Here is a 19,236-nt window from a genome sequence, read left to right on the forward strand (position 1 = left end):
AAGTATAGAATCGTGCCATTCATGCTAGTTTAGTTTGAGTTCAACATAGTAACTAGTTTATATGCAATGTTGGTTACATAATCATTGTAAAATGAGAAAAGTTAATTATGCAAAACTTACTTTAAGGAGTTTTCAAGGTGAAACTTACACATTTTGTATTTGGAGTTAATGAGGTCTACTCATTCAGTTATGGCTCATGTGATCAAAGGCTCAACTACAACAAGGGCAATTGACGTTTTCATAAGCACGATATTTGCCAAGGTTAGAATCAAGTTTCAAAACTATGTTTTTCACTAGCACCTATTTTTGTGATATTGTACTTTTCTATAGGGTAATGACACCTTCCCCCATAATTATAAAACAATGAAGAGACATGTGTGAGCTCTTCAACAAGCTACTTATCTATATAGCAAGTATAAAAAGCCCATGTAAGAAGGGCTGCTTACCTTTTTCTAGCGATTTTCATTACTCCTCTCATAAGGATCAATACTCATCTAAATTAAAATTAACATACAAATACGTTGCGAGGTAGGTGATAGGGCTTAAAGATCTCTTCTAGTGATCCAATGAATTGCATGGCCCACCTTGCCATAGATAATCCTTGTTGCACATGTTGGGATAAACATTATCATATGCTCCTTTGAAAAACTAGGGTTAGATTTAGTGTTCGCTAAGTGGCAAATTCCACACTCAAGGCAAGGCATTTCAGCCCACTAGAATGGCAAAACCTTGACCTAACAGCCTCAGGGGTGAGCTGCCAAAGCAGCAGTGTGTGTGTGGTTGGATCACAAGGGTGGACCAGCCTCAATTTGCCTCACATGTATGAGGGGGCTCCACCTTAGCACCTTACTAAAAGAAAGCATTTAACCACAAAAAAGAAAGGAAAGAAAAAAATTTGTTGGGGGGGGGGGGGGGGGGGGGGGAAAGGGGGGAGGGGGGAGGGGGGGGTTTATACACCACCAAATCTCAAGAGAATTTGATCCAAAGCCTACCATGGAATTTGTAAATTTCTTGGTGGAAAGGCTTTCATCAACCACCAAATGCTTTTAAACTCTTGCTACCACACATGACATCATTTTCCAAGATCCACAAGCATGATGATCTGAAGGGTAAGGTGAAAATATGCTAAGGGAAGCATATCGTGTATAGGTAGGAGAAACTGCCAGACTGCACTGCAGGAGAACTAAACATTGATTAAATCTAACCATTCCCTGACAGATGCAGATCAAGTCACTCGGCTGATGGCCCCACCATTGCTTAAAGGCAGGACTGTACATGTTGCTAGCAGGACAAAGAATGAAAAAATTGCAGACATGCCCTTCCAGCTGGTCCCTACAGCTGGGCCTTCACTATCTGCTCCCGTCTCACCCTTAGTAGCCGTTGAAATTCTTGCTGACTTGCATTAACTAATCTCTTTGCAGCATCAAATGCTGTCAACCTAATACTGCATAGATACAAATCACACACACGCACACAGACATATCAGTCATGTATGTATCTCCAGCAAACTACTTCATTAGCTCCCTGGTTTCCACAGCTCAAACACTCAGAACTTCTGTGGTTCAAAGTAAGACAATTACATCAGTAAAGCATCAGAGCACACACACTTGACTGTTTTCCTCGGCAAGTGAAGGAGAAAAAGATGCAAGACAGACATGCACACTATACATGGGGACATAACCCATGAAACAAGGACTGTATACAAGGAACGTCAACATAGCACGTACAAGTAGACACACACAGATTAGGCAGAGGCACCAGTTAGTCACCTGTTATTAGGTAGGTTTTTTAGAGCATTTGGAACAAAGCCACGATAAAGCCCCATGAAGCCATCTTTTGCTACAATACCTGCAGAAAGATTAATCAGGGCCTTGTCTGTGACCACATAACAAACATGTACTCAACCTTCCAACCTAAAGCATGGATAACAATTACAAAATCTAGTATTGAGATAAGGAAACCTGCCTAGATAAAGGGTGTCCAATGTTACATTAATGTTCCTCTTATCAGAGAGTTGAAACCACCTGCAGCTAGCTGGTGGCTTCGTATCTATGTGTACGGAGCTGTCAGCTTTCCTTTCCAACTTCTCGAGAGACTCAATAACAAAGCAGTGGGAAAATCATCTATTCAGGACCTTTATTCTAAAACAAAGGGCTGGTTCATGTACTTCCCTGGGAACCAACTACCACGAAAGACTCCAGAGAACATGCATGCCCAACGAGAGTTGATACGATTGGGATGAAGAGGAAAGTACAGAATTTAAGTGCTGACAACTAGAAATGAGAAACAAGAAACAGAGAGCACTCAAACAAGGAAGAGAAGGCCCACAATCTATGGAAGGGGACAAGATCAACCATACTAAGCATCTACTTGACTGATGCAAAGAAGTGGATCCATGATGCATGTTTACAGATCAGGTTCTTCTTGAGTGGACCACAACAAAAAAACATGCATAGACCTGAAACGCTTGAGACTCATCAAAAGTGCCACCTCGTGCCAGGGGCCGCAGGGGCAGCAGCAGAAGTGTAGTGGAGGGCAAGTCTATCCCCATGGTCCCACGGACGCGTACCAAGGGTATTCTAACAGCATTAATAGCTCCCACGGACGTGTACCAAGGGTATTCTAACAGCAAGTCTATCCCCATGGTCCCATGGACGCGTACCAAGGGTATTCTAACAGCATTAATAGCTCACACCTGTCAGCTGCTTGCTGCCAACGTCTGTTGTAGGAACGCCATTAGAGATAGTAGCACTGCTAGAACGTTTACAGCACAGCCTTTTAACCTTGTGCTAAGAGGGGCAGTGAATAATGATCTTCCCCCAACTCACCCTGCTTGCGATTGGCGCGACAACATGCCAAACAGGGCTATCGGAAACAACCCCCATCACCCTGTTGATGCTTTGTGCGACTCGACACCAAAAATGTAAACCACGCCCCCCCTTTCTTTTTGGGATGAAATGAGTCAGATGTACTACACTAACGTATAGCAAATGTGTTGTTCAGTGAGGACACAAGACGCACTAAAAGAACAAAGAAAAAAGTGAATACATATGGTGATCAATCTCATGAAGAGAGACAGTCGAACAAAGACTGCTGAATTGACCTCTGAAAGAAGCTGTTAAATGTCAAACGATGGGTCACCAAAAACAGCACCATTGGGAGATCACCAAACCACCCATAAAGCCCAGCATCTCACCCAGTGGAAGAAGCACAAGTGAGAATGTAAGGCAGTAAGAACAATGCCAAAGAGCCAGAAGAACTTCCCAAAAGTAGCAAGGGGAAAATGAGCTCTTGAGACACTGTCAAGGAGGGAGTGAGAGCCAGGGTAGCCCCAAAAAACATGTTGCACTGTTCCCTGAGTTGCTGCCCAACATAAAGCATTGACATGCTCCCAGATGCATGGTGAAGACAGAACAGGAAGATACACCAATTAAATAATCAAAATGTAGAAAGAGGCAGAGATCTAGAAACAGGAGCAACCCGCTGTGAACTCCAATCTAATAGCCTGGAATGGTGATTGAAAGGAGTATGGACTCCAACGGAGACAAAAAAATCCAGGCTAGTTAAGGATTATTATACACACCTATACACATATTGTGTGTGAACCATTACTACATGTGCATGTGCAAGCGCACACACCATGTGCAAGCATGCATGTGTGGGTGGGTGTGTGTGTGTATATATGTGTGCATGCATGCATGCATGTGAGCGTGTGAGTGAGTGTGTGCGCGTTTGGAATTCATTCTGTGAAAATAGTCCTCTGGTCAAATTGTCATCAAACAAACAAGACAAGGCTCTGCAATCAGCCACACTCACCATGCCAGTATTCAAGAAGCATACACCAAAGTCTTAACATTGTTCTCTCTCTCGACTGGGAGTAGAACATACAATTCGCAAGGAACTCAAATGTTAAGTGTTGAGCTAAAATATGCATTACTTGCTGATTAGCCTCTTAAACAGCTCCAAAACACACTAAAAATGCTCTTTTAGAGTAAAACCCTAAAATGGGGAGCGGTTCGAGAGAGTTCAGTGGAAACCCTAAAACAGGGAGCGGTTCGAGAAAATTTAGTGGAAACCCTAATTTTTGGGGCGCCCTTCCACATCTATAAATAGACAGGCTGCCCCAATTCAGCAATCATCCTTGTTTGCAGGTTACACCAGCCCACACACCCTCTGCTGCTGTTGGTGCCCAGTTTCCAGCCTGCAGCCCTCCTCCATCTGATGTCCAGCCATCATCGACTGCAGCCACATCATCTTCAGCCTGTCCATTGCTGTAGGCGACAGCTCTCAGCTGCTGGCGACTGCTCCAAACTGTCCCAGACTGCTGTTCAGCATGTTGTCCATCATCTCCAAGCTCAGCCAGCCGGCGTTTTCAGCATTGCAAGCCCTGACACTCTCAGACTCAGACACTATTTCAGCCTGCTGTTTACAGCAGACTGTGCACAGTTTCCAGCCCCCGATTGGAGGTACACTGCTGCGTTTACCAATTTCCAGCCTCCAGACTGCTGCGTTTTGGTGACCACCAGCCTGCTACCATTCACTATTCAGCACTCCTACACTCCGACTGGTGGTCATAGACTTGGGATCCGTCTTCGGTGGATGTCACACTCCGACATTGCTCTGCCCTTGAGCACACTGTACACTCTTACATTCATTTACAGGATTCATTCACTTCAGTGTTGTGTTCTCTCTCCCTTCTTCTGTTTGTGTTTGAGTTTTTGTGTTTGAGTTTTAAGTTTTGCGTTTAGGATTTGAATTTTGCCCTCTGTGTCAGTGTCTGTGTGTTTGTGTTTCTGTCGTGGTCGTACACTCTGTGTCCTCAGTGGTATCAAAGCTGGTGCTCTTATAAAGAGTATCCTCCAGATATTGTTGAGAGCTAGTCTTTGTGCAAGGCACACAATACGACTCGTAACCAAATCACAATGTCCCAGACACTTTCTTCTCCGGTTCCTATGATGTCTTATCAAGCTTCTCCATCATTGGAGAACCTGAGACAGCATTATGGACTCGGTGAGGAGGACTACACTCCACCTTTACCAGATTTCACTAACATGACAGAGGAGGACTTTGAGAAGTACTATCACAATAAGTACGGTGATGTTTACACCCCTCCTACTAGTTTTGCTACCACATCCGGACCGGTTGGTGAGGCTGGTTACCTCTCCGATCATGGTGGACATACGGCATTCGGAACGTCTGGTGATCCATCTTCATCATCTCAGCCACATCCAATGTCATGTTTATACAATTCTTTTGTGTTGCATGAATCTAAACCCTCGCCTGTTTCTTCTTTTGAGATACAGGATCCGGATGGCTTTGTGTATGTGAACTTCAATAGAGGGGGCTCATGAAGCAGACAGAATTCAGGTACATCTATAGCTTCTGTTTCATTTGAGCATATCACACACACTTCTCACTTCCCTCCCATCCCACCCTCTTCTATATCACACCTTGATCATCTCTCATCATCTTTCCAAAATCTTGGATTACACTCCACATTTGCTTCACACACCCTAGGGGTTGGATCTTCCATCTCCGCTTCTAACACCTTTTCCTTCTCCACCCCATTCTCTACCTCGTTGCACCATGGTACTTCATTAGGGGGAATGCCACCCTTTAACACAGTGCCTTTCACCTTTCAACAAATGAGCACACCCATCACTCCTGGGTCGACTATGATGGGCATCCCCCTCACTATCCCCAGCTTCACATCTCCCATGACCACTCATACGCAGGGGTTTCCATCCTTAGCTTATGGTGCGTCTTCACACTCTCCTTGGGTTACACCTACGCAGGGATTCCCATCTTCTGCTCCTCGTGTTCCCATCCCACCTCCTTGGGTTCCTCATGTGGCTACCATGCCCATGCCTAGTCAGCCCATCCCTACCTATAGATCCACCTTGCACACTACCCGTATGTCTGGTGGGCACTCTGGGGCCCATTCCCAAGTGTACTCCACTCCCCCATCCTACCCCCACTACACTTTTTCACACCATCCATCTCCGAGCACTACCACTCCTATTGCAACGGCCAAGAATGACTTCACGGATAAGACACGTTTTAACGGGTCAAATTTCACTACTTGGTTGAATTTTATGCAACAAGTGCTTGAGTCTCAGGGTCTTTGGGACCTCGTCCTTAATCTAAAGCCTATGCCAGACCCTCAACTAGCTCACCCTGACTACATCCGTCAATGGAGAGTCCGCAATGCTACAACCAATATTGAGCTGATGTAGGGATTGCTTCCTGAGTTTCACTCTCAGTTGCAGCACTTCCCGCTTGAGTCAGAGCATTGGAGTCACCTTCTCGACCGCTATGCGGCTCGTGATCATACTCGACGCATCAATCTTGACTTCGAGCTTCAATAGTTCTCTCTTAAGAAAGGGGATGATCTGAAAGTCAAGCTGGCTGACTATAGGCGGTTACTTGCCAAGTTCGCCACTACTGGCTCTCCAAAGTCAGATGATGATTACGTTACATTCTTCTTGAATAAGTTGCCCGCAAAATACTTCGATTTCATTCAACACATCATCTCCCAACCTCGATTGCCAACCTTCTACGAGTTTGAGTGCAAGTTCTTGTGTTACGCAAGGCTGCATCATCAAGTCCACAAGAAATCCTCATCACAGCCTTATTCAGAGCAGAGGGGGTTAGTTGCTTCTTCTTCAGGAGGGAAAACCACCAGTGGCAAGAATTCGCTAGATGCGAAGGCAAGCCAATCAAAGGGTGACTCCTCTTCCTCCGATGCAACCAAAGAATCAAGACCTATCTGGTAGCAACTCCCTAAGAAAAATTGGTTTTGCACACACTGCCAGATAGCAGGCCATGTGGACGAGGAGTGTCGCTCCAAGGCCCAAGGTCTTCCACCTAAAAAGCCTCAACAAACCGCTGCGACTTCACAGTCCAGTGGAACTACGCCTTCCACTGCTGCCCCATCTACTCCTCTAGCCCTCACAACCACTGCTGGACATGTGGCATACGGACAGCCTCAGCAGCCATCCTTCCCTACTCCTGAAGGATTGGTTGATTGGTCTACACGTACCGATCCCGTTGCACTTCATGCATCTATCTCACCTTCCTCTCCACCTCGTCAGGCGTTCCCTTTGCAAAGCCCTGCTACTGGGCGTACGCAATGGTGGCCACCTTCTTAGACTAGCATATCTCTAGGTCCTTTCGGATATCCTAGGTCAGTCTAGCATTTATTTTTCGCACTCTTAGAGTCGGACATATAGGACTTTTGTCTTTACATTTTAAGTTTTCCACTACATTTACTCACACACATATACACATTTGCATCTTTGCACTTGTTCCTTCAATTAGCTTTTCATTTTTGTTTTGTTTTGTTTTTGGAGTATCTCACTACTGACCTCTGTAATTGCAAACTTTGATCTCCTTTGCAGGTTTTGTTTTCAGTGTAGGGCTAACATGCAAGTTTGCCCAGTCCTATCTGGGCTGGAGACTTGGGATGTGCACCATTCCTTCATGGTTTCATCATCCTTGGAGTTTTGCTCTTCTACCAACATGGAGGCTTTCCCTCCCGACGCGGATCGTGCAGCATCTCTCTTGATGCTATCATGGCAGTGACTTCTACCTAGCTCTTCCAGCTCGGATGCTTCCTCCTTCTCTTCATTCCTTATGGTTCTCGGCACCACACGAAGACCGACATCAGGCTCCTCTTCCTTCTTTGGCATCTACGTCCAGGTTGAGAGGAGATTCCTACCCTTCTTGGTATTCTACAAGCTTCAGCACTTTGTCTTTGGCATCGGCTTCTCCCCCCTGTAGTACCTTACTCTTTGCATTGTATTATTTCATCATCTTTGTACTAGGGCGCTTAGAAAAGTGAACAATTTTTCCATAAGAGACACTGTCCAAGTGGCACTTGCTGCATGAGCATTCTTCAGCATGTAGCATACTTTGCATCTCATTGTGCAGAGCACCACTTGAGCAGATCCTAAGCTATTTCCACCGGCGGCTGCTATTACCACACCACCATCCTTCATCACATGGATATCTCATCACCTACTTTTCCTCATTATTGACACCCTGAGTGGATGGGTTAGCTTGTACTGTTTTGTGATGTGTTGGGTGTACCCTCCCTAATCCCGTCTTTTGGGTCACTATTACTCAATCGGCCGTATCCCATAAAATTTACCACACTTATTCAAAAAAAAAAAAAAAAACACACAAAGTTCAATGTGGTTCCATCCGCCTTTCTAGGACTTGGTAGGCCACTGGGTAGCCAAAAGTGCACCCTTTGTCTGATGCCCTGTCCTCTCTGGGGTGACTACTTGGATTCCCTTGGTAAGATAACCATCGCCTCTGTAGTCTTGGTAGGCCACTGGGTAGCCGACGTGCACCCTTTGTCCGATGCCTTGGCTACTTTGGGGTTGGATGCCTTGGGATACATCAACATCACAATGGCTAGCCTAACCTTTCGGCTCAGTTTTGGGCCTGAGAGGGGGTGTTGAGCTAAAATATGCATTACTTGCTAATTAGCCTCTTAAACAGCCCCAAAACACGCTAAAAATGCTCTTTTAGAGTAAAACCCTAAAACGGGAGCCGTTTGAGAGAGTTCAGTGGAAACCCTAAAACGAGGAGCGATTCGAGTAAGTTTAGTGGAAACCCTAATTTTTGGGGTGCCCTTCCACATCTATAAATAGACAAGCTGTCCCCATTCAACAATCATCCTTGTTTGCAGGTTACACCACCCCACACACCCTCTGCTGCTGTTGGCGCCCAGTTTCTAGCCTGCAGCCTAACTCCATCTACTGTCCAGCTATCATTGACTGCAGCCACATCATCTTCAGCCTGTCCATTGCTGTAGGCGACCGCTCTCAGCTGCTGGCGACTGCTCCAAACTGTCCCAGACTGCTGTTCAGCTTGCTGTCCATCATCTCGAGGGTCAGCCAGCCTGCGTTTTCCACATTGCAGGCCCTGACACTCTCAGACACTGTTTCAGCCTGCTGTTTACAGCAGACTGTGCACAGTTTCCAGCCCCCGATCGGTGGTACACTGCTGCGTTTACCAGTTTCCAGCCTCCAGACTGCTGCGTTTTGGTGATCAGCCTGCTGCCATTCACTATTCAGCACTCCTACACTCCGACTAGCGGCCACAGACTTGGGATCCGTCTTCAGTGGACGTCACACTCCGACATTGCTCTGCCCTTGAGCACATTGTACACTCTTACATTCATTTACAGCATTCATTCACTTCAGAGTTGTGTTCTCTCTCCCTTCTTCTGTTTGTGTTTGAGTTTTTGTGTTTGAGTTTTGAGTTTTGAGTTTTGTGTTTGAGTTTTGAGTTTTGCATTTAGGGTTTGAGTTTTTCCCTCTATGTCTGTGTCTGTGTCTTTGTGTTTCTGTCGTGGTCGTACACTCTGTGTGTCCTGAGTGCAAACCCTAGCACTCTTCTTAACAGTAAGACCCTTGCTATGCTGTGTACATTGTGGTAGCAAAACCTACTTAGATCTCATTCCTCCTGAAAGTAGTTTTATTTCATAATACTGGGATTGAGATTACTTGCCTGGAATTGCATCTGCAATATTGGCATAGGGTGTGCCTTTCATTTGCAGCTGCCTTCTCACTGTATCAAGTGGGTAGCACATTGCAGTTGCCAAGCTGGCTGACAAGAAAGCAGTGGCAAATAATGCCGATGGCTTGTTCCTGATGTCTTCTGATAAAGAATTTTTCATCCTGCAGAAGTTTCAAGATGAAAACATTGAATGCAAAAGGCTGGAATCCGTCCCAACTCACGACCCCCTGTAAACATGGCTTACTTACAAGTCGAAAACACAGAAGTTCAATGCAATGTATGGAGCAATCCCAAGAAGTGAAGGCCCCAAGCCCTTGTAAAAAGAAGATACACCTTCTTCTCGCATCATGCAAGATGCAACCTGAATGTTAGGAATTCATAGCATTATCAACTTGGCATATATAACCAGTAGGCACAGCAACCGTTTGTAGAATAAAAACCTGAATCATAGATTTGCAGGCTGGATCTACTGCTAATCTTAAACGGAGCACATCAAGTGGGTAAGTCACCTGGAAAAGAAATGCATAGCCAGTGAATAGAGCATTTATAATAGCTGAATTTTAAGGTGGAACAACTTGGTATGTACCTATGTGTGTGACTACATGCTAAGTGTCTACAGAATGTTAGTAACACTCTGTTTGATTGACAGCTAAGCAACTGAACCAATTCTTAAACCAGGATTTACCTCAACTTTCCAGAGAAAATGTTGAAAACATAATACAGGTTTAATGGCTTAAGCCAAAGTGCTGCAATTTTTTGATATTTTGTTAGTTGTCAAAGAACTTGAAAGCACTCACCAGAGTTGAAGTCATGCCTGCACATGCACCAGCTGCTAGCCGCCCAGTCACTGACAGCTGCTTGTCCTTGCCAGTAAAGACCTTCTGTGGGGGCCAAAGAAACTTAAATACATGAGGGTGTTTCTTAATTACACTGAACAACACAGGAGCCATACAGCCAAATTTGTAGTCACAAACTTGACAAATAATATGAAAATCAATCTCATGTAAACCACAGTTCAAATGTCTCAAGTGGAGCTTAGGCATGAGTTTCACATGGCTAAAACCACTTCATTACTTCTGTCTAACTTGTCATCAGCTATTTAGTAGTAAATCATACAGCATAATGCTAGAGAGACCAGTTTTCCTCCTAGAAATTAAACAGTATGCTTTAGTTGAGAGACACATCTTATTTCTTCCGCTCAATCCATAAATCTAGAAGATCTCAGTATAAGCCCATTTAGCATATTTTCACAAATTTTGTCAGGTAGGCTAGCTATTGTGGCCTTTATTTTTGCATGTAGGTGGTCCAGATTTCAACAGGGACCAGGTTACTTGAGTCTTGTCTCGAAGTTACATTGCTAAAAGTTTTTTAAAAATAGTTGGGTGCACCTGTTTTCTCTATTCTATAAACCATCATATTGCAATCCATGATCTGATGATGCACAGTTAGTGTACTTTACAAACAGTAATGCTAACTAAGTTGAATAATAAGCAGGACAATATGCATGCAAAATAACAGCACATGTTAAGTTCCAAATCCAATTAAAGTGAGTACAAGACTGTGAGCTAGCTAATATCAAACTTAACAACTTCCACAAATAAAGCCATGAATGCTTGTGACATCAAGAGTGCTCCATTTAGTAACTTATCTTTGCATGTCTAATTTGGTCACAAAAACTACAATGTAAAATTACCTTGTAAATCTCGTATGCAAAGAGTTGAACAGCACTGTATGGAATAACTCTTATCACCTATTGGCACAAGAAAATAAATAAATCTCCAATACCACTAATTCTAAATTTGCTTACAACTAAATAGGTGGCGCCAAATCTGTTAGCTAGCAAAAGCATGATGCGGCTTGATTTTGCACCTGAGGAAAGTTCCCTTTCCAATAACCCTTCCAACCTTCTTCCTTTCCAATCCTTATAGTAGCCTGGAAGGTACAAAAGCTTGAATCAGGATGAAGAGGTTAAAACCAAAAATCTTAGAAAACCATCTTTAGCATAACCTGGTGCCAAAATTTTAGAAGCAAAGTTCCAAAAACTTATACTTTGACCTGATTAAATCTTTATGGTTTTCCCAATCTGCCTCCCTACAGAGGTTTATTTCTTTAGCTTCCTCAGAGTATTCTTAGTTATATGCCTCAGTATCTGTACTTAGTTTTAAACTTAACAAAGAGAAGGGATATTTATCTAAGAAAGGCAATAAAACTCAAGAGTTAAATGCAATCTCTCAAAGCAGGTGAAGCTTGGAAGTAAACAAGGATTCAGAGTTTTCACATATGAAGAAGCTTCTGAATATTACACTTGACAGTTAGCAACTTCTACAAACTCACAACTCAGGTGAATCAAGTAGACCAATAGGCTACCCTTTAGCTTAATGTTCCTATTCAGTGGTCATGGCTATGTTGAGCTAAAAATGCAATACAAACTGCTTAGCTCTTTAAAGCAGCCCCAAAACATGCTTATTACCAAACTTTCATTAAAGTACCTGACTTTCCTAGAGAGTGTCTAGGTCCCATAACCCAAACCCTAATTTGGAAGGATCCATATCTATAAATAGGAGGCTGCCCTTCCAAACAGCCCATCTCATTATTGTAGGCCCTCCATCAGCTGGCACCTTCTTCCCATTTCTGTCTATACCCCTTCATGGTGGGTACCTCGGTTCATGGTGCTGCCAGCCTTGCTCTAGCTCATGGCAATCAGTCTACATTGCCCAAACACTTGTGTTTGCAGCTGGTGAGACACCTTTCAGCCTGTCTACACTATCTTCCAGCCATCACCATCAGTCAATGAGCTGCTTGACACTTGTGTTTGCTGTATCCAGCTCCTACAACCTGTGTTTGCAATCCTAAGTTGTCGCCAGCCATCCAAGGCCAGCCTGAAGGCTGTGTTTTGCAGTTCTAGCTGTCGCCATCATCCTCCTGATCATTCTCAGCTTGCTACCCACTATTTGCAAGCTGCCACTGCCATGTTTAGCCTGATCCAGACATAGCTGCCACTGCCATGTGTAGCCTGATCCAGACACATGGATCTGCATTTGCAGCTGCTAATTGCTTTCAGAGGCTACTTGCTACATTCCCAGATCCATATAGAGTATGACACACTCTCTAGCTCATCTCTCTGCCCCACTCCTTCAGAGACATGGAAGTTCGAGATTTCATATTCATGTTGCATAGCGTGTTTACTGCAATGAGCATTGTATTATTCATTATTCATTCTTCTTCCATGTTCATTGTCTCTCATTCCTTTACATGGTATCAGAGCTAGGAACTCACTAAAGAAACCTCATGAAAATGCCTTTAATGGATTTCGGGTCAAGTTTACTCATCAGCTCATCTCTAACATGCACAAAAGCAACATCAAAACCGAATATCTGTAAATGGTTATATGAGGCCGATTTGCCAAACCAAACCTCCTCAGGGATGCCATTATTTAAGGACTTGTTTGGAGAGCGGTTGCAAATGTGAACCGCGGTTTTAAGTGCCTCTCCCCAATATTCATAAGGGAGATTTAGCAGTGGATAGCATGCACCGCACTCTTTCACATAAAGTCCTATTGTATCTTTCAGCCACCCCATTTGAAGAAGGGCTATAAGGAGCTTTAAGCTCCCTCTTGATTCCATGCAAGTCACAGAAAAACTTAAACTCAGTAGACGTAAACTCACCCCCATTATCAGTTCTCAAGCATTTCAACTTTCTACATGTGGGAGTGGTCACAAATGCATGAAAAGTTTTAAAACAACAAATACTTCACTTTTCTTTTTCAACAGATAAACCCAAATCTTCTTGGAACAATCATCAATAAAAGAGAGAAAATATGCAACACCATCCAACGATTTCAAGGGCATACTATATACATCAGAATACACAAAGTCCAAGACATTCAACTTACGAGAGACACTAGAGTAAAATGAATTTTTTATTTGCTTTCCAAACTGACAATCATTACAAAAATCAAGTTTAGAGTCTTTTCCATCAACCCTTTTCAAAGAGGTAAGGACATCAAGTCCTTTCTGGCTCATATGGCCTAATCTCTTATGCCGCAACTCCAAATGATAGCCAATTTCAGCAACTGCAAGAAACTTGCCATTCAAAGCTTTACAATGCAGACAATACAAAGTGCCCTTCTTGGTTCCTTTAGCATGAAACCCTTTTTCAAGAAACAGCCCCACCAACAACTGTAAAGACATACCCGTTGGTGGATCTACGTGTGTCCAAGTTGCCTGCCATGTCTGCATCACAATAACCCTGCAAACTAAGTGTACCATGCCCATAGCAAGTACTTTTTCTTTGTGTACCCTTAAGGTATCGAAGAATACACTTGACAGCCTCCCAATGTGCTTTGCTAGGATTTGACATAAACCTGCTAACAACTCCCACTGCATGAGCAATGTCTGGACGAGTAGCAACCATAGCATACATAAGAGAGCCACAAGTTGATGCTTGTGGAGAAACTCCCTTCATAGCATTTGCTTCCACGTCATCTTTTGGACTGTTGGCTTTGCTAAGCTTGAGATAAGGAGGTAAGGGTATCCCAAAAAGCTTAGCTTCAGCCATGTTAAATCTGTCCAGTACCTTTCCAATGTACTTTTCTTAAGATAAAAACAACAATTTCTACATTCTATCTCTACGAATCCTCATGTCCAAAATATGCTCTATATTCCCCAAATCTTTCATGGAGAAAGCTGATTTCAGTTGATTTTTGAGAGCATCCAAGCTAGTCTTTCTTTTCCGAGCTAGTAACATATCATCCACATACAAAACAAGTATGATGGGGCTGCCATCTGTATTCTTTTTCATGTACAAGCAATGATCTGCATGATTGCGTGTAAACTCATGAGATAGCATAAAAGTATCAAAATTTTTGTACAACTGCCGTGGTGCTTGCTTCAGCCCATACAGGCTGCGTTTTAGCTTACACACCATCTGCTCTTTTCCAGGAACTACAAAGCCCTTGGGCTGTTTCATGTAGATTTCCTCATCAATGTCACCATGCAAAAAAGCTATTTTTACATCCATTTGATACAGCTCTAAATCCAAAACAGCAGTAAAAGCAAAAAGCACATGTAAAGTGATCATCTTCACAACAGGTGAGAAGACCTCTTGGAAGTTAATCCCTTCCTTTTATGCATAACCTTTGGCAACTAGCCTTGCCTTGTACTTGGGTTTCCCATCAACTGTTTTGACTTTGTATACCATTTGTTTGGAAGTGGTTTCCTTCCCTTTGGCAATGACACAAGATCCCAAGTATCATTTGCATATAGAGATTTAATCTCTTCCAGCATAGCTAGCTCCCACTTACTGCTGAACTCACATGACTTGGCCTCTTTGTATGTAAGAGGCTCACCCTCATCTGTAAGCATCACATAATACAAGGAGGGGACAAACCTATGTGGTTGCCTTCTTACGCATGTAAACCTGCGTACCCAATGATTAACATTTTCAAGAATTGGGTCTACATCTGGAGGTATATTATTTTCAGCATTCATTTGCTGCTGTAAACCATTTTCAGCATATTGTTTATGCTGTACAGCACCTTCATTTTCATTTCCAGCACCTGCATTTTCATAATCGGCAAGCCTATCTTGCTGTCCATGACCTCCTTGTGCTTCTATTTGCTGTCCATCATCATCTGGCTCAAAAATAACCGGCTGATCATCAGTTTCAACCTGTGGTACAGCACCTTGAGGCTCATTTTCTGAAGTAATGTGTGGCTGCAAACTCTGAAATTTCACCTTTTTCATATCTTCATTAGAGGCTAAAGAGCCTTTCAGCAATTTTGCCTCATTAAACACAACATTATGGCTGCGAATAATTTTCTTGGATTGAGGTAACCACACTCTGTATCCAAATTCACCCTCATCACCATAGCCATGAAAATGCCTTTGGTGGATTTTGGGTCAAGTTTATTCCTTAGCTCATCCCTAACATGCATAAAAGCATCATAGCCAAATATGCGTAAATGGTCATATGAAGTTGATTTGCCAGACCAAACCTCCTCAGGGATGCCATTATCTAAGGACCTGTTTGGAGAGCGCTTGCAAATGTGAACCATGGTTTTGAGTGCCTCTCCCCAAAATGCATGAGGGAGATTAGCAGTGGACAACATGCACCGCACTCTTTCACATAAAGTCCTGTTATATCTTTTAGCCACCCCATTTGAAGAAGGGTTGTAAGGGGCTGTAAGCTCCCTCTTAATACCATGCAAGTCACAGAAGGACTTGAATTCAGTCGATATGAACTCACCCCCATTATCAGTTCTCAAGCATTTTAGCTTTCTACCTGTCTGAGTGGTCACAAATGCATGAAAAGGTTTAAAAACAGCAAACACTTCACTTTTCTTTTTCAGCAAATGCACCCATATCTTCTTGAAACGGTCATCACTAAAGGAGACAAAATATACAGCACCACCCAACGATTTCACGAGCATACTACATACATCAGAATGCACTAAGTCCAAGACATTGGACTTACGTGAGACACTAGAGTAAAAAGAATTTTTTATTTGCTTTCCAAATTGACACTCATTACAAAAATCAAGTTTAGAGCCTTTTCCATCAACCCTCTTCAAAGAGGTAAGGACATCATGTCCTTTTTGGCTCATATGGCCTAATCTCTTATGCCATAACTCCAAGTGGCTGCAAATTTCAGCACAACTGTAAGAAACTTGCCATTCAAGGCTTTACAATGCAAACAATACAATGTGCCCTTCTTGGTTCCTTTTGCAATCAACATGGACCCCTTTTTTACTTTCCACAAACCACCACCAAACAGTGTGGTGTAGCCATGCAAGTCAAGCTGACCAACAGATAGTAAACTCTTTTTAATGCAAGCACACATCTGACATCTTTCAACACAAGCTCTTGACCATTGTCTAAAGACAAGTGTACGGTGCCAATCCCATCAATGCTGCAAGCATGGTTATTTCCAAGGTACACTTTTCCATAACTACCTGCATTGAACATAGCAAAACACTCCAAGAAAGGAGTTACATGGAAAGAGGCACCAGAGTCTACAATCCAAGTCTGAGTCACACCATCATCAACTGACAAGAGTGCATCAATCACATCAGCCTTGGTAATATGTATATCATGCATGTGACATACAAGGACATCATAATCAACTGCTCATAATACATCAACCTCTGTATCTGAAAGCTCTTCTATGACTACGCTAGAGGCCATATTGGCCTTCTCTTTGCCTTTGGTTGTCTCCGATACATCTGTCTTTTCTTCCTTCTTCTTTTTATCTCCTGCATTCTTTCTCTCTCGTTCCTTCTTATAGTATCTGCAATCAGGTTTCTTGTGGCCCTTCCGACCATAGTGATAGCAAGTAATGTCACTCTTATCCTTTCCTTTGCTCTTGCTCCTGTTTCTCTGCCCTGCATTTGCATTTTTCTTTTCAGCCCTGCCTCTTACATTATAAGCTGAGTTGCTGCCTTCTCCACTAGACATACGTGTAATTTCTTCATTCAAGATAGTACCCCTCACCCCATCATATGAGAGATTGGGGTTATTGCTGAGTGAAACCACCAAGGTTTCTCACGAGTCCGGCAGTGTCATGATAAAAAAGATCGCCCTCAACTTATCATCAAAGTCCAAGTTTGCATCTTTGAGCTGATTTAGAATCCCTGTAAATGCACTCAAGTGCTCAGCCTGCAGACTTTGACTCATCCAGTCGCATATTCACCAACTTGTGCATTAAATGCACTTGATTAACAGGTATGGTGATCTCATAAGTAGTTTTCAGCTTCTCCCATATTGCATAACCTGTGTCTAAACCCTTAATGTTTGTCAAAATGTCATCAATGACACCCATCTTAATGTAAGCCACAGCCTTTTTATTCACTTTGGCCCAATCTGCATCAGACATTAGTGCGGGTTTGTCTTTCTGCAAAGCATCCTCACAATCCTTTAGGAACAAAATGCCCTGCATACGGTCTTTCCAAAGGTCAAAGCCATGACCATCAAACCATTTGATCTCGATCAAACTCTTGATGTCTCAACTGGAAGAAGTTGTAGCAATTTTATCACGAACACGAGTAAATGCACCAATATGTGAAAAACACAAGCTGAACCAGCAAAATGCACTACTGTTATTTCTCAACCAGAAGTAAATTTCTGCTGTTTGTACATGAACCAGCCAATATACGGGGAAAAGATGCAGAAATTTACCAAACTCTGCGCAAATCCCCAAAATTTCAAGTCCAAATTTGCATGAATGTCAGTCAATCTGACCTAGCTGAGTAAAGCTTTGCCAATACATGAAAAGCCCCAAATTTCTGGGATCCAATGTCAGGAAATTTTGCCTAGAAGAGCGAAAATCTGACAAATTTGGTAAAATCCCCAAATTAATTTGGGTCACCTCTCACAATATCTGCAAAATCTAAGTCGGAATTTACTGTCACGCCTAGATGGGATCAAATTTGGGAAAAGCCCCAAATTCTCTGGCCCGATTTGCACAGATTTTGAAACTGTGCCTTTGGTGTGTGAACACCCGCCAAGGCAAGTGGTAATTGAAGAGATTACATGAATTTTTTTTAATTAAAACAAATTAATAGACACGGGGTCCGTTGACCATCGCATTACTGACAGCCGGCTGGCGTCCGTTCCATGCGTGTGTCTCACGCCCTACGACAGTTCTCCACGATGGCCCCCTCTGTCGCGACACGGCATCTCCTTGCCAAACACATCAGTCACCTCATGTCTTCACCGCGTGCAATAACCACCGCCTGGTCCACGCCCATTGCCCAGTGCCACCTGGTTGGTACATGTGAGAGTAGTTGCTGCCTGGTTGGTCCACGTTCCCGACGACCTGTCTGCACGTCTACTACCAGTCGACTCTGCCTGTCACTTTCCTGCTGAAGGTCGCTTGCCTGTTCCACGCTGCGACTACTGCTTGCTGGCCGCCACATGCTCAGCACCTCGACTGATCCTGATCCCGCCTGGTCCTTTACGTCGACCTGACAGCTGCGTCCAGCTCTTGTCAGCCGATCTTGTCAGGTCAGATCATACTTGTCAATCTTAGGAAGCGTGTGGGACCTGATGCTCTGATACCACTTGTTGGAAGCGATAGAAACATAGGTTGAGCAGGAGTGAACCGGTGAGTGTGACGGCTTGAGAAAGTGTGAGCAGAGTGAAAGTACGAGACGATAAGAGTGTACCAACAATGTGTTGGTACACAAAGAATAAAATGTATTTATACTTAGGGCATGTAAAGGATGCGTTCACATGTACAATGTGTGTATACTATACACGGAGGTTACCGGGCCTTTATATCCCAACACAGAGTCTACAATCCAAGTTTGAGTGACACCATCATCAACTGATAAAAGTGCATCAATCACATCAGCCTTAGTAATCTGCATATCCCACATGTGACATATACCATCAACTCCCTTCTGCAGATTACATCAGCCAAACTCCCTTCTGCCACAAAGTGAATGAGGTAAGGGCACCACCTAGTCATGGAAGAGCGGACTAGGATGCTATGCAAGAGGGAGAGGAGCTTGTCAGGGAAAAGAAAGAAAAACTGTGTGTGTGAGAGAGAGAGAGAGAGAGAGAGAGTGTGTGTGTGTGTGTGTGTGTGTATTAGCGTCTCTAAAAGGCCAATGTGGCCTATGAGACCAAAGCAATACATATAATGATGGTGTGTTTCTCATCTAGAATGAGAAAAATATGAAAAACATGCCTATAAGACTGAAAA

At 43.4% G+C, this 19,236-nt stretch overlaps 1 protein-coding gene across 1 annotated transcript in view; it reads right to left on the bottom strand.

Moving 5' to 3' along the window:
- Positions 1 to 928: 928 nt before the first annotated feature.
- LOC148013747 (putative envelope ADP,ATP carrier protein, chloroplastic) overlaps positions 929 to 19,236 on the bottom strand; it is a 54,971-nt gene continuing 36,663 nt past the window's right edge. The window contains exons 3-10 of the mRNA XM_087668361.1: positions 11,401 to 11,463; positions 11,225 to 11,281; positions 10,329 to 10,412; positions 9,972 to 10,040; positions 9,780 to 9,892; positions 9,523 to 9,692; positions 1,770 to 1,848; positions 929 to 1,444 (exon numbers count right to left, since the gene is read on the bottom strand). Coding sequence (XP_087524487.1) covers positions 1,333 to 1,444; positions 1,770 to 1,848; positions 9,523 to 9,692; positions 9,780 to 9,892; positions 9,972 to 10,040; positions 10,329 to 10,412; positions 11,225 to 11,281; positions 11,401 to 11,463 — 747 coding nt within the window. The 3' untranslated portion in view covers positions 929 to 1,332. The remainder of the gene's footprint in view (positions 1,445 to 1,769; positions 1,849 to 9,522; positions 9,693 to 9,779; positions 9,893 to 9,971; positions 10,041 to 10,328; positions 10,413 to 11,224; positions 11,282 to 11,400; positions 11,464 to 19,236) is intronic.

The sequence above is a fragment of the Lygodium microphyllum genome, chromosome 26 (genome assembly GCF_053477565.2).
Source record: "Lygodium microphyllum isolate KBCC chromosome 26, Lygodium_microphyllum_v1.1.10, whole genome shotgun sequence".
Classification (NCBI taxonomy): domain Eukaryota; kingdom Viridiplantae; phylum Streptophyta; class Polypodiopsida; order Schizaeales; family Lygodiaceae; genus Lygodium; species Lygodium microphyllum.